The 23,660-nt window shown below is 42.6% G+C and overlaps 1 protein-coding gene across 4 annotated transcripts in view; it reads right to left on the reverse strand.

The window, feature by feature from the left end:
• The window catches only part of LOC134205133 (T-cell leukemia homeobox protein 3), a 348,199-nt gene that overhangs the window by 241,505 nt on the left and 83,034 nt on the right, over positions 1 to 23,660 (reverse strand). For 3 of the 4 annotated variants that reach the window (XM_062680084.1, XM_062680083.1, XM_062680082.1), the window contains exon 1: positions 8,259 to 8,925. The exons of the other annotated variant lie outside the window; for it this stretch is intronic. In XM_062680084.1, the coding sequence (XP_062536068.1) occupies positions 8,259 to 8,431 (173 nt within the window). In that variant the 5' untranslated portion in view covers positions 8,432 to 8,925. Of the gene's footprint in view, positions 1 to 8,258; positions 8,926 to 23,660 lie in introns of those variants that run through there. 4 annotated transcript variants of the gene reach the window in all.

Raw genomic sequence — 23,660 nt, forward strand, 5'->3', positions numbered from 1 at the left:
TTTCCACGCTGCATGAGGGCGCACAAATGCGCTAGACTCTACATGACTTAACGATTGTTTACATACATTCATGCTCCAATCAGCTGCTGAATCTCAAGAAATTTCGTAACGAGTGCTTTTTAGTTGCATTCCTACTAATTTTCCACTCGAAATATAACGTGAGAATATTTGTTACAAAGAATACAAAACTCAAACAAAGTTTATTTTTATTTTTTCTCCAAATAATAACAATACTTCTCAATATTAAATCAGAAACGAACATAACCACAATCTTCAATGTTTGGCTCCGGCACAATAGAAATTTTTGGCTTCAGTTTGACAACCAAATCGATTCTATCCGCACCACCCAGATGTAGACGAAGAATCAGAAATAATAAATTTTGGCTGTTACGCCCTTTTCAAATGTTGGTCTAGAAATGATCGTTATGTGGCGAGTTATTTTTTTGATTGACAACCTTATTTACTCTATTATTTACTGTGTTCTGTTACTCCTAAAGATATTTTTAAGTGGCCTCGCAAAATTTGAACAACTTCTCCTAATAATGACAAAATGCTATCATTTTTTCACAGCACAAAGCCATTAATATGCTAAACAGGGAATGTAAAATAACAACATTGCCAATGGCAACATCATTGTCCTCTCTTGTAAATGTTGGGACGAATTCAACTCGCAAAAAGCGTTTGTCCCTAACTGCACGGAAGAAATAAACTACCCAATAGTAAGTTTAATTCACCCAACCTCGAACATCCGTACGGGAAGCCAAAATTGAGTAAGTAGGGTCGAAGTAGTTTGCCTTTACTCCCATGTTAAAAAAGTACCCAACGGAAAATTTATTGACCCAAATTTAAGTTTAATTCACTCAATTTCGACCTCAGGTAATAAAACTCAAAATTGGCTTCCCGTATTGAACTGGCGTCGTTGGATTGTTTGACTCTTTTGTTTTTGACAACAAAAGAAAGAGTGGATGAAAGAGAAGAGAAAAAATAACTCAAAAGTAAGTTTAAAAATACTCAATTTTGGGTACTTTTTTTTCTTCCGTGTGCAACAGAATAGGGCAACGATCGCCTGCCGCGCATTTTGAGAAGTAGTTTCGGTTTTCGATGGGGTTTTTGGTTTAATGAGTATCAGTTATCAATGTTAAGACATAAACTTAACCATCTGTTGACATGATTTGTGTTTTACTTCTGAAACATACAAGTTATCACAGTTTGAAAAGTTCACAACAATTATCTTTCCATGTTTGTTGAAAATAAAATGGAACGCAACAATATCTTTATCCTCAGCAGATGAGGACAAAGAGTTATCGCTATTCTCTTTTGTTGCTTGTTTTTTGCATTTTCCAGTGACAATTACATTCCTTGATGCTAAATGATCTTCACTGATAAAAATGCCAACATCCCACCACATTTTCAGGATAATTGGGTTTTGAGTTGTTGCCACAATATGAGGAGACTTGAAAAGTTTGGCAAAAAAAATTCAAGAAAATATAAATTGTTCTCAAGCGGCTATTTTTTTTGTAGATGTGACTGATGTTTGCTCTAAAAAAATATTTATTGAGTAGATATCATAGAGAGAGAATCAACTCTCTTAATTTTAAAGATTGCATGCTCTATCGAATTTCATAGCTAAAATCGATCATGAATACGCACAGTAAGTTGAAAAATCTGCGTATTTTATAGGAAAAATATTGGAATTGGTTCTTGGTCGTCCAAGAAATCCCTGGAATAAGGCCTTTAGGTCTATATGCGTAACCATAGATCAATTGGATTGTTTCAAATCTGGCACATGCCCTTTGTGATGCATATAACTATCTTTTGTTACGCATGTAGATCTTAAGGCCTTACTGCAGGTTTGTCTTGAATGACCGACAACATATGCCGTAGACACATCATATTCTATAATTTAAAACGGGGATGTTTATTATTTTATTTATTCAGACTAAGGCCGAAGTGGCCTGTGCGGTATATAAGAGTCTTCTCCATTCGGCTCGGTTCATGGCTACACGTCGCCAACCATGCAGTCTACGAAGGGTCCGCAAGTCATCTTCCACCTGATCGATCCACCTTGCCCGCTGCGCACCTCGCCTTCTTGTGCCCGTCGGATCGTTGTCGAGAACAATTTTCACCGGATTACTGTCCGACATTCTGGCTACGTGCCCAGCCCACCTCAGTCGTCCGATTTTCTCGGTGTGAACGATGGATGGTTCTCCCAACAGCTGATGCAACTCGTGGTTCATTCGCCTCCTCCACGTACCGTCCGCCATCTGCACCCCACCATAGATGGTACGCAGCACTTTCCTTTCGAAAATTCCAAGTGCGCGTTGGTCCTCCACGAGCATCGTCCAGGTCTCGTGTCCGTAGAGGACTACCGGTCTAATGAGCGTTTTGTAGATTGTCAGTTTGGTATGGCGGCGAACTCTATTCGATCGGAGCGTCTTTCGGAGTCCAAAATACGTACGATTTCCAGCCACTATGCGTCTCCGAATTTCTCTGCTGGTGTCATTTTCGGCAGTCACCAGTGAGCCCAAGTACACAAATTCTTCTACCACCTCGATTTCGTCACCACCGATGCAAACTCGCGGTGCGTGGCTCACATTGTCGTCTCTTGAACCTCTTCTTATCATGTACTTTGTCTTCGACGTGTTGATGACCAGTCCGATCCGCTTAGCTTCCCTCTTCAGTCTGATGTAGGCTTCCTCCATCTTCTCAAAGTTACGTGCCATAATATCTATGTCGTCGGCGAAGCCAAATAGCTGGACGGACTTATTGAAAATTGTACCACTCGTGTTAATCCCTGCTCTTCGTTTTACCCTTTCCAAAGCGATCTTGAATAGCAGACACGAAAGACCATCACCTTGCCGTAACCCTCTGCGGGTTTCGAAGGGACTCGAGAATACCCCTGAAACTCGAACTACGCACATCACCCGATCCATCGTCGCTTTGATCAACCGTGTCAGTTTATCCGGAAATCCGTGTTCGTGCATTAGCTGCCATAGCTGGTCCCGATCGATTGTATCATATGCGGCTTTGATGTCGATGAATAGATGATGTGTGGGCACGTTGTATTCGCGGCATTTCTGCAGTACTTGGCGAATGGCGAACACCTGGTCCGTGGTGGAGCGTTCGCCCATAAAACCCGCCTGGTACTGCCCACGAACTCCCTTGCAATTGGTGCTAGTCGACGGCATAAAATTTGGGAGAGTACCTTGTAGGCGGCGTTCAGCAATGTGATTGCGCGGTAGTTGCTACAATCTAGCTTATCGCCCCTTTTGTATATGGGATACACGACACCTTCCATCCACTCCTGCGGCAAAACTTCCTCCTCCCAAATCTTGGTAATGACCCAGTGCAGCGCTCTAGCCAGTGCCTCACCACTAGAGATGGGCGCTCCGCTCAGGAGCTGTTCGAAAGATTCGCTTCCTTACATTGAGCTAATGACCCACGGATCTTTTTTAAAGAACCCCAGCTCAGCAGCTCACTTTAAATTGATGAAATCATTGTCAAACACGCGCCTAGAGAAACTCCCTCGAGCGTACGTACTCGAGTACGCGCGCTGTTGTATTTTGTACAACACAAACGAAAATACCACGCTCGCGGTACACAACACATGCGAGCTTGCATGAGCATTCCAGTCCAGTACCGCGCATTATTTGTACCTCAAGCACCATCAAGCCAAGCGACAGCACCATCTAGCAGAAATCCTTTCTGCTGCAGAGAGGAATAAGAAACACACAAGCAAAAATAATCTAGCTTGCCATCTATTTCTAAACCCATACCCACATGCTCGGCGCTACGAACAGACACACAAAAGATACCTAGTAGTACGGTAGCGAACGAACCGTAGCAAGCAAAAGATCTGAAGATCCGAACCACTCTCAGTTCCGCTCATGTCGTCGTCCAGCTCGAAATTGCTCTGACATGGAAGCGAGAGCTGCGCTACCAGCTCAGATCCGTGCGACACGGATCTCGATTCAGATCAGTCGCGTTCGCGACCGATTATAGCGAACCGTGTGGTTCGAACGAACCGAACTGGGAGCTGTGTCTTGCACGGAGCGGATCTTTTGCTTGCGACGGGTTTTCCCGCCAGCATACTGCTACATGTGAACTCTGTTTGTAGCACCGTGCTCTGTATTTTTTTACTCTCTTGTTCTAAGTTCTCTCGCATTTCGGGAACCAATATAGATGAATGGGCTCGCTTGTATGGAAATGTCAACTACGCATGGTTATAACCGCGCGCGCAAACAAGGCTACTGCAACCAGTATGAAGAGAAAACTTATGACACGTGATATGGTTCATATACATATCAAAGACTAGGGACTGAATTATTCAAATTACCGATTTGAGAAACGTTATCAACAAAATGTAACTTAGAGTTATGAATAGAAAATAATGTTGAGTTAGTTTTTGTATAGAAATAAATGTGAAGATTCTAAATGAACTCCTAGACTTCAAGACCGTCTAGGTCAGAAAAAGCGTAATAAATGTTATTAGTTTAAAATTGTCGGGTTTTCAATAGAAATTATTACCTCACTATAGCTTAACATTATAAAAAATTCAAAGTTAGGTAAATAGATAAATGATGAATGAATGAATAAATAAATGAATGACATAAATTTTTCAAATTTTTCAACGATAATTAAAATTAAATTAATAATATTAACAATTATGTTTTAATATATGTAGCATTAAAGAACTGAAGAGCTGATCTAAGGAGCTGACTCTTTTCAATGAGCTGAACGGATCAGATCCGCTCACTGCAATGAGCTGTTTTGCCCATCTCTACTCACCACCGTGTTTAAATAGCTCTCCTGGTAGTTGGTCAACCCCAAGGGCTTTGTTGTTCTTCAGCCGGCCAATCTCCTTCTGGATTTCCTGGAGATCTTGAGCCGGTAAAATTATGTCCTGCGAGCGTTCTCCCAGCTCCATCACCATACCGCCATCGTCGTCTGCCACATCGCCATTCAGGTGTTCTTCGTAGTGCTGCCGCCACCTTTGGATCACCTCACGCTCGTTCGTAAGAAGGTTCCTGTTTATGTCCTTGCACATATCAGGCTGTGGCACGTGGCCCTTACGTGAACGGTTTAACTTCCCATAGAACTTTCGTGTGTTATTAGCGCGGTACAGTGGCTCCGTCTCTTCACGGTCTCGATCTTCCTGCTGGTGCTTTTTCCTCTGGAAAATCGAGTTTTGTCTGTTCCGCGCCTGTTTATATCGTGCCTCGTTCGCCCTCGTGCGGTATTGCAGCAATCTCGCCCATGCTGCATTCTGCTCTTCCACTAACTGCTCACATTCGCCGTCATACCAGTCGTTTCTCTGATCCGGGGGCACCGTGCCAAGTGCAGCGGTTGCGGCGCTACCAATGGCGGATCGAATATCTCTCCAGCCATCTTCAAGAGACGCTGCGCCTAGCTGCTTTTCCGTTGGAAGTGCCACTTCCAGCTGCTGCGCGTATCCTTGGGCTAATCTACCGTCTTGTAGCCGCCCAATGTTAAGCCGCGGCGTCCGACTTCGACGCGTGTTGTACACCGTCGAGAGTTTTGAGCGCTGGCATACTGCAACGAGGTAGTGGTCGGATTCAATATTCGCACTGCGGTAAGTGCGGACGTTCGTGATGTCGGAGAAGAATTTACCGTCGATTAGAACGTGATAGATTTGGTTTTTCGTTTCTTGGTTAGGTGATCTCCATGTAGCCTTGTGGATATTTTTACGGGGAAAGAAGGTGCTTCGGACTACCATTCCGCGGGAGGCTGCGAAGTTTATGCATCGTTGGCCGTTGTCATTCCATACGATGTGCAGACTATCCGGTCCGATGACCGGTCTATACATTTCCTCCCTTTCTACCTGTGCGTTCATGTCACCGATGACGATTTTGACGGGGATGTACCACATTTAAATCCGATCGATCTATCTTTGTATACTCGTGTAGACCTGAATGCCTATCTCATGGGATTTCTTGGATGACCAAGATCCTAAGCTGTGAATTCATTTTATTCTATGTATGATATGGACCATATTTAAAATATCCCGACTTATCTTTAGTTACGCGTGTAGATTTTGAGGCCTAACTGCAGGTATTTCTTGTATGACCCAGCATCTCGTACGTTGGCGCATTCTATTCTACACATCCGAAAGGGGATGTTACATATTATAAACAGTTCGATTGATGTTTAGTTACGCGTGTAGATCTTAAGACCTCTCCAAAAGAGCATGTACCATATATAAAATAGTTTGATTGATCTTCCGTAACGCGTTTAGATCTTTAACCCTTACTCTAGGGATTTTTTGGATGCCCAAAAATCTATGTTGAAAAAACTGTATTCTGAGTAGTCTCCACACTATTCACTTCTCTCCCTTCGTCTCTCCTTTCGCGTTTCCTTTCTCTATTCTCCAATTTCACTCCTTGCTCCCCACCTTGCACCTCTCACGTCTTGTTTCTAACTTCTCACATCCCATTTATCAATTTATATTCCTCTTCTTGCTTTTTCACTTCTCATTTCTCACACAAAATATCTCGCTTATTACTTCTCACATTCTACTACTTGCTTCTCGTTTTCACTGATCACATCTTATTTCGCATTTCTTACTGCTTGCGTCATCTTATTGCTCTCTTCTTATATCCCAAATCCCCGTTTACTATTCCCGATTGATTATAAAATTATTGAGTTCTTTTTAGTGACATTCCCAATTCCTTCTTTTTACTTTCTGTTTCTCACTTCTCACCCATTCAGTTTTATTTTCCACTTTTCAATTCCTGCTTTTTCTCATTTTAGTTGATAAATAAATTATAGGTGGCACACGCCCTTATCAATTTATGAAATCTATAATCAAGCATATCGGACGGGCGCTTTTTATCCTCCATGCAAAGTTTTTTTTTATTAAAATGTGTGTTTTTCTATGAAAAATGTAATAAACTTAGCTTTTTAGTAACTTGGCACAATCTTTACTAATTTGTTTTTTCCTGACACATGCGAAGATTTCATAAAAAATATCTAGTGAAAAAACCTCAGGGGAACGGAAGCTTAAATTTTATCAAAAGGCGCAAAAAACAATCTTTTTATTAATGCATGTCAATCGAAAGATAAGGCTTTGATCCGGTTTGATTGACAACGGAACTTTAGGGGTCCAAAATATGTTGCAATGTCAAAAATGAAGATATTTAGGCTTTCAATCATCAACTGGAATCAAATTTCTATTTCATTATTTATTTTAAGATTATTGAAAATATATTTTAGTTACAAGATAAAGATTGTCGCTGTCCGAACAGAGTGAGTTTAACAAGTTATGTATTCTATCATTGGATAGGTAAAATTAAGTACGATGAATAATATTCCTGAAATTATTTCGTGTTTGCCGAAGACGAGCCAGCCTAGGACTGAAAGTCTCCTTAATAAAGACAATAAAAAAATCATGTTTTGTTGGGAAAGATTTGTTTCCGTGCACCGTCGCTTAGGGTTAAATCAGCAAAGATGGAAATTGCTCGGCGGCATGAATTGTGAAGATGAACCTGAAACATGCATTTTTCCAGAAGTTGTCCAGGATTTATTTTTATACCAGTTGATATGCAAAAGCTTAACCGTTCAGTCTGCGCACGGTCCTGGAACGCTGATGCAGGCTCGCTCGTATGTACCGGTTTTTTTAGTGTTGTACTAAATAAAGCAGCGCGTGCTCGAGTGCTAAAGCTGTAACACAGCTCAGTTCTATTTTTTTGCAGATTTGACGCAAGAATGAATCACTAGATTAAAATATTTTCCAATTGTGTTGGTACATGAATGCGTCATTTTATCTACGCAGCAGCAGCAACATAATCATTCTATTTATATATATTTTTTTTTAACATGAACACTGCTGGATAAAATCAGCAACTTTGTTCTATTTTGTATCAGATTCAAACTAGTTTAGTGTTTGAAAATTTGCAATGAAACTGCATCACTACTAATGTTGCCATTAGGTTTATCAAACATTTAGTCAGGGAAAATTTAACACACTAAACCAAATAGACATCCGTCGGGTTTCACTATCTAAAATAAGTATGTAATATACATACTTTTTCACAGTTATCTACAGGAACATTTTCATTTTGTTTGCAAATCACTTTTCTACAGTTCTAGCTACTTTTTGTCGAGATATCCGAAAATAGATAAACTAAATAATAGTTATGATTCAAAACCGATCACATATCTAAAAACTCTAAAAGTTTATATTAGGTTTTTGTGATGATCGGTTACCGAATAATTTTATAGACTTGATTGTATCGTACCTCACAATATCTGAATCATCGTAACAAGAGCTTCCGTTACCATCTCCGTCCAGATCTATATCCTCAGACCCGTTACTGTTATACGACATTCGAGAGTGTGAATCCGAGTCCGCGTCCACGTTGATCTCCTGTTCATGGTCCTGATCCTCCTCGTCGTGGGTGACAGACGACATTATTGATAGTGGCGGAATTTTGTAAAATTTTCCTAAAACTCACTTCACAAAAACAATCACCTTCACCGTCGGATGTCTCCTACGGTGGCTTTCAACCTATACCGATGTTTACACTTTATACAGTATCTTCGCAAAGCACGCTGATGAACTCGAAGGTTTTTAGGCGGACACTTTCCAACAATGTTATGTCAAACAAACCGTAAACTATTACCCTAAGATGCCCACCAAATTCACCATCCGGTCACTCTTCACTTCCCACCAAAACCCACTATGGCTCTTTCGATTAATAGCTCTTCAAATGTTATCATCCGACAACCGCAAATGCGTCTTTTGCATCCTCTTACCGCGACCGAACTCAGCTAAACGGCACCGACAACGGACGGTTAAAACTTTATCACCGAGATTTGTTTCACGCGTTCACGCTGACAAATTAAAAAGGAAATCTCATCCGGAAAGAACGGTTGCGCACCACTGACAATCGAAACACTATTACTGAAGAACGGCGATTGTACAACTGTTTTCCGTTTCTGGTTATCACCATGCTTCTTGCTGCTTGCATTCAACACACGAAGAGCCACGCCCCCTTGTTGAGCAGAACGCATGGAGGAAATATAAACAAAGCAAACAGCACTGGCTGGACTCCGTTGATTGGTTGAGACGACATCACTCACACAGATACTGGATGTGTCCGTACAGTGTGCCTATTCTGTTTCCAGATTACACTCTCGTCAGTGTTGGTAATCCGTATTCATATGCAATATGCTAATTGCAATAAACCGGCTGTAGCAATGCACGATTTACTTTGCTTTTCGCTGTGGCGTGGTGTTGAGAGGCGAGGGTTATTTCATTTGAGAGGAGCATGATTTGCTTATAAGCAATTGTGCATGTCTTCTACGGAAAGGATGGTAGAAATGAATACATTTTATTGATGTTATGTTTTCTGTGCAAGACCGAGTGATATTGTGTTGGCGAATATTGAATGAAATGGACCTGCTCGTGGTGCTTGAGCTGATGATAGAGTTTTAGATGATCAAATGTACATGTGATTCAGATTATGCTGTACATACAGTTGTTTTGTGAATTTAGTATGACGTCATGGTAATTCATCAAACATATAGTTAGAGAGGTGGCTCATTACATTTCAAAATATCACTTCATGTTTATATCGAGCTTTCATAAGCAGTTCATTTGAATTATAAACTTATCAATTACATTACTATTTATGAAAATATTTTGCCCTTCTCGGACACTTCCTGGATGGATATCTGAATCTGGTTGGCTAGTAGATGCTAGAGCCCTATGAGAAGAGTAACGCCATGTGGCACGTTTGACAGGTCTCCTGCTCGTTTGGAACGCGCATTCGTATGGAACTGACAGACGATTCTGTTCCAATTCTGACACTTGACGACACTGTTATTATAGTCACTGTAGTAGATGCATAAGTATTAGATTGCTAAACTGCCGCTAACCGCAAGTCGAGCACATCTGTATATGGGCCTCCATATACAGATGTGCTCGACTTTCGATTAGCGGCAGTATATCGCTTTAAGAGTCCTCTGACGGAATCCAAGTTTAAAAGTGCTCGCGTTTTCGGGGGCACACCACTCGATACGGAAGCAACGCACAACTGTCATTTTTATTATTTCACGCATGCTGCGACGCAGCAAAGCTAATTCAACAAAAATGTCAGTTGTGCGCCGTCTCTGAATCGAGTGGTGTGCCCCCGAAAACGCGAGCACTTTTAAACTTGGATTCCGTCAGGAGCGAGCCGGTGACAAGCGCGATGTCATTATCATCAATAGACATAGCCCGCTGTCATCATTGAAACACAGTATGAAAAAAAAATATAGCCCAGGACATCCTGGCTACAATCTGGCGATGGGCTAAACAATAGGATGTCAGTAGCCTGGTCAGGAGTGACATTAAATCTTGTGATCAACATGATTTGTTCAAGATGGTACTTTATGTGCCCGATGTACGTGTTTTTAATCACAGTAGCCCAACTTGCACACTTGAGAACATGCAAACCAAAATTTAAAAAATGACATTCACGGTTTAGATTAAACAGTTGATTCAAAAGTATGAGATTGCTAATGTCGTTACTGTTCGCATGACTAACATCTAGGTTACTTCGACCTGGCAGCCAAAGTTGGTGATGAAACCAAACATGCACTACAACATGATGCATGAATTATGGCCAGTTAATGCTTGTTGAAGCATAATTTGGCAAAATAATTTAAATGACTACAGCGCCACTAGCGTTCTAGTACTTATGCTTCTACTGATTAAACCCTTCACGCAAAGTTCGTTTACTTGGTAGGCTCAGGCGTGTATAACACTTTACGGAGCCACGCGAATAAAGCCTCGACTCAAGTATTTACCTCTGAACCACGCCCTCGCAGAAACTTTAGGAATTATGGAAAATAGCCACCGTCCAAGTTCGCTGTGTTTCCAATTCCTTTGCCAGATTTGAAGATTATTCAGATACACTAATGGGAAAAACTCGTTGCTCGAGACTTGTCTATTATTAACCTCACCTTCCTGTGCCACCTTTGCTAGCGAGTGCGCCTTCTCATTGCCGTAGATTGAGCAATGAGATGAGACCCAAATGCAGGTAATCTTAAATGATCTTTCAACCAAAAACACGCATCTGCTCTCTTTTGTTTGTAAGAAAGTAAGATGCGACTAAGACTATCTGAGAAGATGAAATAATGGTCTACGGGCTGATCGGAAATTATCCCCTAAGCGAATTTAATAGCTCAGCAATATTAACCGAACATGGTTCCTAAAGTTTGCGGAAGTAGGTTGAATTTACATTTAAAACACCGAAGCCAGTGGATCCGTTAATGCGTGAACCATCAGTAAAATATCTGTTGTCGCAATTGATATGTTCATATTTTTCAGAAAAAAGGAGGGAATAGATATTTGTCGGAGATGATCTGGTATTTCTTGAATAGCATGTATTCAATTGAAGAATTGTCGTTGGTAGGAAACGCAACCATGTACTTTGTTTTGGTATAGTTAATGATTAAGCCTATCCGTGCCGTCTCCCTCTTCAGTAGGACAAAAGCCTCCACTACTGCCCTATGAGCGATTCCAATAAGGCCGATGACATCCGCAAAGCCCAGGTGCAAATAAGACAGTGGGATGAAAGTTCCCTTCTTCTGCACGCCTGATATACTGCACGTATCAGCATAATTAGTTCCGTCGGTAAACCACGTTCAGACATTGTCTGTCACAACTCATTTTTTTACCGAATCGTAAGCTTTAAAATCATTGATCAAATGGTCAGACTGCAAGTTGTACTCCCGGAGTTTATCATCCGCAGACTAAAAAAAGTTGTCTCTCTCCAAAAGTTGTCTGAAATAATCGTTATTCCGCGAAACTTTCAAATTAAAATTAATTTTATGTATCCGGCTTTCTACAAGACTATAAGGACTTTTGGAGACTTCTGATCCACTTCAAAGGAGGCTTATGAGGATCTTTAAAGGAAGTTTCTCAGTCTCTTAAAAGGAAGATTCGAAGCTTTTTAAAATAATTACTGCGAGCGTCTTGAAAAACGGATCCCGAGCATTTTGAAGAGAGGTTTCTGAGCATGCTGAAAGGAGGCTTCCGACGAGCCTCTTAGAAAAAGGCCTCTGAGTATATTGAAAGAGGATTTCCAAGCCCCTCGAAAGAAGAATTTCGCGCCTATAGAAAGAAGAGTTTCGCGTCTCTTTAAGGGAAGCTTCCGAACCTATTGAAAGAAGGCTTCCGAGCCTCTAAAAAAGTAGGCTTCCGGGCCTCTTGAAAGGAGATTTCCGAGCCTCTTGAAAGGAGGCTTCCAAACCTCCAAAAAAGTAGGCTTCCGAGCCTTTTGAAAGAGAGGCTTTCGGGCCTCTTGAAAGAGAGTCTTCCGAACCTCTTGAAAGGAGGCTTCCGTGCCTCTTGAAAGCATGCTTTCGTGTCTCTTGAAAGGAGGCTTCCGTCGCTCTTGGAAGGAGGCTTCCGTCCCTCTTGGAAGGAGCCTTCCGTCGCGCTTGAAAGGATGCTTCCGTCCCTCTTGGAAGGAGGCTTCCGTGCCTCTTGAAAGAATGCTTCCGTGTCTCTTGAAAGGAGACTTCCGTCGCTCTTGAAAGGAGGCTTCCGTCCCTCTTGGAAGGAGGCTTCCGTAGCTCTTGAAAGGAGGCTTCCGTGCCTCTTGAAAGGAGGCTTCCGTGCCTCTTGAAAGGAGGCTTCCGTGCCTCTTGAAAGGAGGCTTCCGTGCCTCTTGAAAGGAGGCTTCCGTGCCTCTTGAAAGGAGGCTTCCGAGCCTCTTGAAAGGAGGCTTCCGTGCCTCTTGAAAGGAGGCTTCCGTGCCTCTTGAAAGGAGGCTTCCGTGCCTCTTGAAAGGAGGCTTCCGTGCCTCTTGAAAGGAGGCTTCCGTGCCTCTTGAAAGGAGGCTTCCGTGCCTCTTGAAAGGAGGCTTCCGTGCCTCTTGTAAGGAGGCTTCCGAGCCTCTTGAAAGAGAGGCTTCCAAGTCTCTTGAAATGAGGTCTCTTGATATAGCGGCTTCCAAGCCTCTTGAAAGAGAGGCTTCCGAGCCTCTTGAAAGGAGGCTTCCGAGCCTCTTGAAAGGAGGCTTCCGAGCCTCTTGAAAGGAGGCTTCCGAGCCTCTTGAAAGGAGGCTTCAGAGCCTCTTGAAAGGAGGCTACAGAGCCTCTTGAAAGGAGGCTTCAGAGCCTCTTGAAGGGAGGCTTCAGAGCCTCTTGAAAGGAGGCTTCCGAGCCTTTTGAAGGGAGGCTTCAGAGCCTCTTGAAAGGAGGCTGCCGAGCCTCTTGAAAGTAGGCTTCCGAGCCTCTTGAAAGGAGGCTTCCGAGCCTCTTGAAAGGAGGCTTCCGAGCCTATTGAAAGGAGGCTTCCGAGCCTCTTGAAAGGAGGCTTGGAGCCTCTTGAAGGAGGCTTCCAGGCCTCTTGAAGGAGGCTTCCAGGCCTCTTGAAAGGAGGCTCGAGGCCTCTTGAAAGGAGGCTTCCTGAGCCTCTTGAAAGGAGGCTTCCGAGCCTCTTGAAAGGAGGCTTCCGAGCCTCTTGAAAGGAGGCTTCCGAGCCTCTTGAAAGGAGGCTTCCGAACCTCTTGAAAGGAGGCTTCCGTGCCTCTTGAAAGAATGCTTCCGTGTCTCTTGAAAGGAGGCTTCCGTCGCTCTTGGAAGGAGGCTTCCGTCCCTCTTGGAAGGAGCCTTCCGTCGCGCTTGAAAGGATGCTTCCGTCCCTCTTGGAAGGAGGCTTCCGAGCCTCTTGAAAGGAGGCTTCCGAGCCTCTTGAAAGGAGGCTTGAGCCTCTTGATAGAAGGCTTCTGATCCATTTGAAAGGAGGCTTCCAGGCCTCTTGAAAGGAGGCTTGAGGCCTCTTGAAAGGAGGCCTTGAGGCCTCTCGAAAGGAGGCTTGAGGCCTCTTGAAAGGAGGGTTTCCAGGCCTCTTGAAAGAGGCTTCTGAGCCTCTTGGAAGGAGGCTTCGAGCCTCTTGAAAGGAGGCTTCCGAGCCTCTTGAAAGGAGGCTTCTGAGGCCTCTTGAAAGGAGGCTTCTGAGGCCTCTTGAAAGGAGGCTTCCAGGCCTCTTGAAAGGAGGCTCTGAGGCCTTTGAAAGGAGGCTTGAGGCCTCTTGAAAGGAGGCTTCCAGGCCTCTTGAAAGGAGGCTTCCAGGCCTCTTGAAAGGAGGCTTCCTGAGGCCTCTTGAAAGGAGGCCTTGAGCCTCTTGAAAGGAGGCTTCCAGGCCTCTTGAAAGGAGGCTTCCTGAGCCTCTTGAAAGGAGGGCCTCCGAGAATCTTGGAAGGAGGCTTCTGAGCCTCTTGAAAGAAGGCTTCCAGCCTCTTGAAAGGAGGCTTTCGAGGCCTCTTGAAGGAGGCTTGAGCCTCTTGAAAGGAGGCTTCAGGCCTCTTGATAGAAGGCTTCTGAGCCTCTTGAAAGTAGGCTTCTGAGCCTCTTGAAAGGAGGCTTCCGAGGCCTCTTGAAAGGAGGCTCTGAGCCTCTTGAAAGGAGGCTTCCGAGCCTCTTGAAAGGAGGCTTCCGAGCCTCTTGAAAGGAGGCTTCCGAGCCTCTTGAAAGGAGGCTTCCGAGCCTCTTGAAAGGAGGCTTCCGAGCCTCTTGAAAGGAGGCTTCCAAACCTCTCGAAAGGAGGCTTCCGAGCCTCTCGAAAGGAGGCTTCCGAGCCTCTTGAAAGGAGGCTTCCGAGCCTCTCGAAAGGAGGCTTCCGAGAATCTTGAAAGGAGGCTTCCGAGAATCTTGAAAGGAAGCATCTTTTTTTTTTTTTTCTTTTTTTTTTCTTGAGCAAGGGTAAACGGAAATCTGCAACCAGACACCTGAGGAGGTACTCAGGTAGTGTGGGGATGGGTATGTCATGTAACTCTTACCCGACCCACTAAAATCAAAACCCTTTCGCCAGTCCGTACCCCCGGCCCGCAATTAAGCAATACATCAGGGGGGAACTATTGAGAACGCTCACGCCTATGTTAACGCACTTGACGTCAATACACACAACATCGACTTCAAGGGTGGCTACCTCACCACCCGTCGATCGCAAGCTATGATAGTAACCTAACGGTCCGTATCATAATCTCACGTTGGAGACGAGCACCCCGACAACAACCACCGCGCGCGAACCGCAATGACCTCTATATCTACATACTGAGGTCCCCGCAGCCCACCCGCGACATGTTGGTTGTCGGGGTGAGCAAAGTGTTCACCTGTTGGTGTAGTCGCCTTCGCGATCCCATGGTTATCTATACATACCTTGCGGCATGCAGGGAGGCCATGCGAGGGTTGACACTTTCGTGTTCAGAGCCAGATCAGCGCTAGTCAGGAAGGAGCATCTGAGCCTACTCCCACTCAGCTACCAGCTGAGCCACAGGATTGTACCGCGTGCCACAAGGCCTGCCACGGTTTTAGGGGACGGAAGACAGCCTGGCCATTAGCCCATTCGCCGTTTCAGGTCGGTGTCACCCGGCCTTACTAAGAGAACAGAATAACCAGACTACCAGCCCTTGCGTTCACAATATCTCAATATCCAAAAACAAGACCAATAACATGCAACCAGTATACCATAATCAGGATCTTACTGGGATCAATCCTGATGTGCCAATGGCACTCCCTGGGCTTGTGCTTTTGAAGCGGCACACAGTCGCTTTGATAGAGTCTGCTTACGGGCACTTGTGGTTTTTTGGGAGGGATTTTAGCAGAGCCCACTGCTAAATCCCACCACGCCCTAGGCAGTTCTCTCTGACTCGCAGACAGCTGGGGAGGGGTCGTCAAGCCCTTGGACATGGTCCATGCTGTCCCTGCTGTCCCTGCTGCCCCCTGAAAGGAAGCATCCGATCCTTTTGAAAGGAGGCTTTAGAGCCACTTGAAAGAAGGTTTCGGAGCGTCTTGAAAGGAGGCTTCTGAACCTCTTGAAAGGAGGCTTCCGAGCCTGCTGAATGGAGGATTCCTATCTTATTGAAAGAAGGCTTCGGAGTCTTTCGAAAGAGGCTTACAAGCAGCTTGGAAGGAGGCTTTCGAGACACTTAGAAGGAGGTTTCCGAGCCACTTAGAAGAGGCCGCTTTCAACGAATGTATTGAGCTTTGCGGAAAAAGGCCTTCATGTCTTTTAAATGGATACTTCCAAACTTTAGTTTGGTTTAAGTTCAGAAGCATATTCTTATCATCTCATTCAACATTTTGTCTCCATCAGGTAGCTAACATTTCTTTTTCAAATTTGATAATTTGACCTTTTATTCTTTCTCTCATACTCTTCATACACTGTGTTGGCAGGATTCAAATGTCTTCGATTTACTGATCGCCATGCATATTATGTACAATACCAAGTTTTAGAACAAAAATTAACATAACTTTACCAATAAGTTTTTATTGAATTAGTTCTATATCCGCCATTACGCTTTTTTGTGCAAGATAACCCCTGAGGTCAGCGGAGGTACCCCTAGGGGTTCAAGGTCCTCCAGGTTGAGAACCGCTGCTCTACCGCATTGCAGAAAAAGTCCACTGCATCGTTGATATGGGTTTCGTGGCCGTGAGGTTAGCGACGTCATGACGACGCATGATTTTTTTTTAATTTCTTTATTAACGTGATTTTTTCATGTATGAAGTTCATCACTTCTCTAGACGCATGAGCTATGGAGTATGGGTTCGAATCCCGCCCCGGTAACTAGGTGTTATGTGCGTCCTGTCCGTTGTCTTGGTGTTAAGTGTTCAGTCTGTACGACCTCTGGTCGAAAACGGTGTTCCTGTCTTTTATATTAGGGTTCGATTCGAGGATGCACCAATTAATGTCTGCTAGCAAGTTATTTAGCGCGATGTAATCCGCTCGCCGAAAGTTCAAAGAGCATAGCGGCGTAAAGACGATCGGAGTGGGTAGGCTGAATATCACGGAGAGAGCAGGGTGGTCTGCATCTTGGTCGATCAAAGACTCGACCGGCAAAGAAACGGAAGTACACGGTAGAGCAGGATCGTTTGCCAGAACTAACTCGAGTAAACGTCCGTTTCGTTTAAGAAATTTGTTTGCTTGAGTGAACCCATGAATGTTAAGACCAGGGCCGGATTTTGCCATAAAGGAACCCCGGGCCGACAGTTTGTGGGGCCCCAAAATGTAAAAAATGGGTTGGTTTTGGTACATAAGATTTGTGGGGGCCTGGGACCTGGCTCCACGGAAAGGTTGGTGGGCTAATGACCGCGAGATAGGGTCTATTTTTTTTCTTCAGGTACGAGCACCAATAGTACGCATTACCCAACATTTTCCGTTCCACAACAAGGCCGATATGAATATTAAAAAGGTCTCCTCCCTCCTTGGACTTTTTTTTGCCCTAGAATAGGGATTTGTGGGGGCAGCAAAAACCGAATTCAGAATATTTTGAGGGATTTATTGCGATTTTTTCACCATTTAGAGTTTCATGAAATAAATTTCGGCGTACTCAGATTCCCCTTTCGATTTTGCTGTTGGCTACCGTGCGCATTTCACTTGAAGATCGTGACATTTGTCGTCAGCCCCCCCTCATGTTTATATATTTTTTCATTGTTCTCAACTGTCCAGCTGATCATGTTTACACAACAAAACTAGCTGGTGCTTCGATGTTTACATTCAGTCCCATTGTTCTCAACCGAACACGTGCTTATGAACAAAGGTAATCTATAAGAACGTTATTGAAAATACCTATAAAAACTAAATTGACAACTCAATGGACAATTCGTGAAAAATACATTAAAAACATTATTTTTTGCAATTCTTGATCATAACGTAGGCTTACAGTACGTAATTCAGTGATAAAACGGCCTACATTTCCATACCAACCAATTGGGTGCTTTAATGACCATTATGCAACTCAAATGGGTTGCATAATAGTAGTTTGTGCAACTAGTTGCAAAAAGATGATTTTTTCGGCACGAGTTGTACGTTTATCCAACGAGGCTTGCCGAGTTGGATAAATACTACGAGTGCTGAAAAATCGACTTTTGCAACGAGTTGCACACGCTATTTTTTGCAATGACGAAAAATGACCTTTATTATGATAAATCTGTACCAAAACTGTGAAGTCTGATTTACTCCACATGATAATTCTTGCCAATAAATAATGTTGCTGCAGAGAACAACCAGATTCTATGTTATCGTGCCACATCGCATAGCTCTACAAGCCTTGAAGCGATAGATGAACTCGCCTTTGGAAAATTCTTATGTTATGTCCATTAAACTATTACATTTATTACGCGACGCAGAGAATACATTATCTGAACACTATTCCAAGCTAATTCAGCAAAATGTAGTCATGTAACTACTGTTCCGATGTTGGTTTTTCATTATAGCACCCAAATGAGTGCTATAATGGATATTATGCAACCCTTTTGAGTTGCATAATGTTCATTAAAGCACCCGCTTTGTTGGTATGGAAAAGTAGGCCGTTTTATCACTCAAAGACGAACTGTAAACCAGGTATTATGATCAGGAATTGCAAAAAATCCATTATAGCACTCATTTGGGTGCTATAATGGAAACCCAACATCGGCACAGTAGTTACATGATTACATTTTGCTGATCAAGCTCGGGTAAGTGATCAAAATAATAGTGTATTCTCTGCGTCGCGTAATAAATGGAATAGTTTGATGGCCATGACATTGGCCAGAATTTTTCAAAGGAAAGTTCATCTATCGCTTATAGACTTGTCGACCTATGCAATGTGGCACGATAACATGGAATAGGACTGCTCTCTGCAGCAATATGATTTATTAGTAAAAATGATCATATGGAGTAAATCAGTTTGTACCGTTTTGCTACAAATTTACCATATTGAACCCCATTTTTCGTCATTGCAAAAAATAGCGTGTTAAAATTGATCGTTGCAAAACTCGATAATTTCAGCACTCGTAGTATTTATCCAACTCTGCAAGCCTCGTGGGATAAACGTACAACTCATGCTGAAAGAATCATTTTTTTGCAACTAGTGGCACAAACTACTATTTTACATATCCGAGGATATTTTTTTATTTTAATATTTATTTTTTATTATACTCCTCCCTTGGAAACCAGTGAGCTGGGATATAATTTTCATTAAATTTTTGTAATGGCCTAATTTCACCCAAAATATTTCATAAGAATAGAATTATAAATCATAAGAATTTGTATTAACAAAAATAAAACTTTTAATGGCTATCCTCCAAGATAGTTTTCTCGTCGGCCATGATTTAAATCTGGGTTACATATTTTTTAACAACTTGACGCACTAGTTCCAGTCCTGATGTGGGGTGAGACTCTTAATAGGCCTCATTCGTCGAAACAGGATGTTGCGCTGGCTCAAAAAGCCGCACGTAACCTACCCATTACAAACAACTTGAAAGAAAACACGGATCAATGAGAAAAAGTATACTGAAACGTTAGTTTATTGTATCGAAATGCAACGTGTAACTGTATGAAGGCAAATTTCTGTTAGCCGTATTTGATTACTATAATAATCATGTTCAGGAAAATTCAAAGTCATAAAAGTCAATGGCTTTTGTAGTCCTTTGTGTTCCATTTACGCTAAAATTGATTTACTCGTCGAACATTTGCACATCACGTCCCTAGGCAGACTGTTGTTTAGCTGGCATGGCGGTTCGTGGTGATGGATACCGAATCACTTCTCTCCGAGGAATAACCATTTATTTCAATTGACTATGACGGTAAATATGATTTTCGTTTTCTCACCGTTCACGGCAACAAATTCAATTTCATTCAATGTACCGCCAAGAGACCCATTTTGTGGCTTTTCCTCAGAAGTGCAATTCTGTGCCACATTGTAGCAATATTGCTAGTCATCCCAGAGAGCTGATGAAGTTAATTTTCCTTAAAATTGATTTCTCGCTGCATGCCTTATTTCTACTTTGTTCGATGTTGAGGATACGGGGAAACCGTGATCTGAAAACGGATGAAGGAAAGAGGAAAACTCATTTTATTTTATTGTTTAAGTTTATTTCTCCAATTTGGTTTCTGTTATAACAGATGATGAAATAATGTATTCAATTACGATTTAAATATTAACGATTGTGATTTGCACTGATGCGCTGTGTATCTGTTGCTCTGTTATGATCCTATACCAACACAACTGTCACGGTCCAGACACCGCCTGGTTGTGGGAGTAGAAATGCAATTTGATTGCAGGGCTGTATACAACTATCCTACTCGTGCGGCTCCGACTGGTGTAAACAAACACAACGAGAGCCTTCGACGGTGTAGTGGTGCGTGGCGAAGACGATGCAATTTGCACTCCTGTGTTGGTACTGCCTCTCCTCTTTTTTCTTTTGGCAAAGTGTTAGTATCTAAGTGAGGGAATAAAAATGGCTGTAAATGAATCTGTAAAATGCTATTAACGCAAATGAAGAGTGATATAAGTTTAATTTTGTTTCTGCTTGCCGTTTTCCCCTTTTCATTTTTTCCAAGTAGTTGTTTTTGTGCACGGGGTAAGAAGGTGTATGAATTCAACATTTATTTCCCAAATTAATTATAAATTGCCCGTCCCGATGATTGCTGTTTGAAAATTAGCTTGAGGATGTGATATCCGTTTCGTTAGGGTGATAGAGGTGAGACCCTCGGAAATTTAAACGGTTCTTCTTCTCCATTGGTTCTACATTGAACTGCTTACAATGCCTGCTCATCTTAGTCGTTCTAATAGCATTTCACCGGTTATTAATTGAAAGCTTTTCTATGTTTGGCCATTTCATTAATGATATGGAAATGCTAATATCATCTTCCAAACTTGGACGTACATGTTCATGATAGCATTAGAGGCGAAAGTATAGAATTGATAGTTCCGTTAGGATACGGCAGGCATGAAGAATGTTTTTATAGAAGTCGATTTGAAAGCGAGCGGAGGGCAATATTTGTGATGGCATATATCGCACGACCTTCCTTCTGCCAAGCTCCCGTATGAAGGGGGAGGGAAGAATATCAGTGTGGAAGCTGATATATCTCCACTGGCAAAAGGAAGGTGGTTTGACTTGCTCATATGCCATCGCGTGCGGAAGGATTTGCTAACGACGAGTACTGTCTCCAAATTTCTAATATGACATCAGCATTTAGTCGAATAGGATTTTTATTGCACAGTTCTGTTTTCTCATTGCGTCCATATCATTGTAAATCGTTTAACTTCACGTAGAAGTAACACACACGAAATCATTAATTTAGCATTTCATTAATGTTTAGCTTGTGCTTCATATTCAATTGACCATTCCGGTCAAAATTGTTATCTCGTTCTACTGTCTAAGTCAAATCTTTGACTTAGTTAAGGACATAGTTGGAAGAGTACCACGATAGAGATGGGCGCTCCGCTCAGGAGCTGTTCGAAAGATTCGCTTCCTTACATTGAGCTAATGACCCACGGATCTTTTTTAAAGAACCCCAGCTCAGCAGCTCACTTTAAATTGATGAAATCATTGTCAAACACGCGCCTAGAGAAACTCCCTCGAGCGTACGTACTCGAGTACGCGCGCTGTTGTATTTTGTACAACACAAACGAAAATACCACGCTCGCGGTACACAACACATGCGAGCTTGCATGAGCATTCCAGTCCAGTACCGCGCATTATTTGTACTTCAAACACCATCAAGCCAAGCGACAGCACCATCTAGCAGAAATCCTTTCTGCTGCAGAGAGGAATAAGAAACACACAAGCAAAAATAATCTAGCTTGCCATCTATTTCTAAACCCATACCCACATGCTCGGCGCTACGAACAAACACACAAAAGATACCTAGTAGTGCGGTAGCGAACGAACCGTACCAAGCAAAAGATCCGAAGATCCGGACAACTCTCAGTTCCGCTCATGTCGTCGTCCAGCTCGAAATTGCTGTGACATGGAAGCGAGCTGCGCTACCAGCTCAGATCCGTGCGACACGGATCTCGATTCGGATCAGTCGCGACCCATTCTAGCGAGCGAACCGTGTGGTTCAAACGAACCGAACTGGGAGCTGTGTCTTGCACGGAGCGGATCTTTTGCTTGCGACGGGTTTTCCCGCCAGCATACTGCTACATGTGAACTCTGTTTGTAGCACCGTGCTCTGTATTTTTTTACTCTCTTGTTCTAAGTTCTCTCGCATTTCGGGAACCAATATAGATGAATGGGCTCGCTTGTATGGAAATGTCAACTACGCATGGTTATAACCGCGCGCGCAAACAAGGCTACTGCAACCAGTATGAAGAGAAAACTTATGACACGTGATATGGTTCATATACATATCAAAGACTAGGGACTGAATTATTCAAATTACCGATTTGAGAAACGTTATCAACAAAATGTAACTTAGAGTTATGAATAGAAAATAATGTTGAGTTAGTTTTTGTATAGAAATAAATGTGAAGATTCTAAATGAACTCCTAGACTTCAAGACCGTCTAGGTCAGAAAAAGCGTAATAAATGTTATTAGTTTAAAATTGTCGGGTTTTCAATAGAAATTATTACCTCACTATAGCTTAACATTATAAAAATTTCAAAGTGAGGTAAATAGATAAATGATGAATGAATGAATAAATAAATGAATGACATAAATTTTTCAAATTTTTCAACGATAATTAAAATTAAATTAATAATATTAACAATTATGTTTTAATATATGTAGCATTAAAGAACTGAAGAGCTGATCTAAGGAGCTGACTCTTTTCAATGAGCTGAACGGATCAGATCCGCTCACTGCAATGAGCTGTTTTGCCCATCTCTATACCACGATGGCAGTCAATATGGCACCGAACCTCCCACGGGTCAACCCCACGCCTCCCGCACTCCTCTCCCACCAACATTCGAATGCATCGAACAGCATCGAACAAAAGTTTAATATTCAAATTACTAACCTGTTCACAGCATATTTGATCACTTCCCGTGATGAACATGAACATGAACATGTTTATCCAAAGACTCTTATGCATTTCAGCTCGAATAATATCATAAATCAGCAGTTTCGTGCCGATTTATTAGCCGTTTGCGATTTGGTGGGTTCATCACTGCACTTCACTTCTTCTCAAAGGGCACTGAAAAAATCAAGTTTTTACTCACTTCTCCGCATATGAGCAGCCCGAAATGTTGATGGAATGCAATATAAACATCACTTTTCGAAATCAGTCACTTGTTTAAACCGAAAACTTAATATAAACTCCTATTTTTGCCCGAAAAAAAAACGATTAAAAACTGATCGCGGAGCGAATGTAAACACCGCGGTGCACCGGCACCGGCAGCAGCAAACTAATAACTAGGGTGGTTCAAAAAATAATTTGCTCCGCCACGCTCAGTCGATTATGATTTATAATTTGGGTGTCATCCGATGGTTTGGGCTGGTTTGAATAGAGACTTACTGTGCAAAGGTCGTTTCAGGTTTGTATGACAATTGATATGGCGAGGTTGAATTTTATATTATTCTGATTGTGGCGCTCCGTCTTTGGGCGGTGACGAGGGGGGAGACCATATGAATGGATGAAATATTCAAGAGCTTTAACGTTCCAATAGTTAGAAGTCGATTTCAATCGAGGTTGCGTGTCTTTAGCATGATCAATTAGGCTTTTAGATATTTATTAGGCTTCTCAGAAGGCAGAAACGTGTGCTTCAACAAAATAGCCAAAATTTGTCAGTGATATCTATTGCACCAGGGGCAAATACTGCATACAAAAAGTGTGACATGGAGGTGAGCGGGGTATAAAATGCTATTTTTTGCGTTACGATTTTCGTTCAGTGAAGTCTTTAGAATGTTGTTTTCAGCTATGTGGGTTCTTTTTTCG

This window comes from Armigeres subalbatus, chromosome 1 (assembly GCF_024139115.2).
Source record: "Armigeres subalbatus isolate Guangzhou_Male chromosome 1, GZ_Asu_2, whole genome shotgun sequence".
NCBI lineage: Eukaryota > Metazoa > Arthropoda > Insecta > Diptera > Culicidae > Armigeres > Armigeres subalbatus.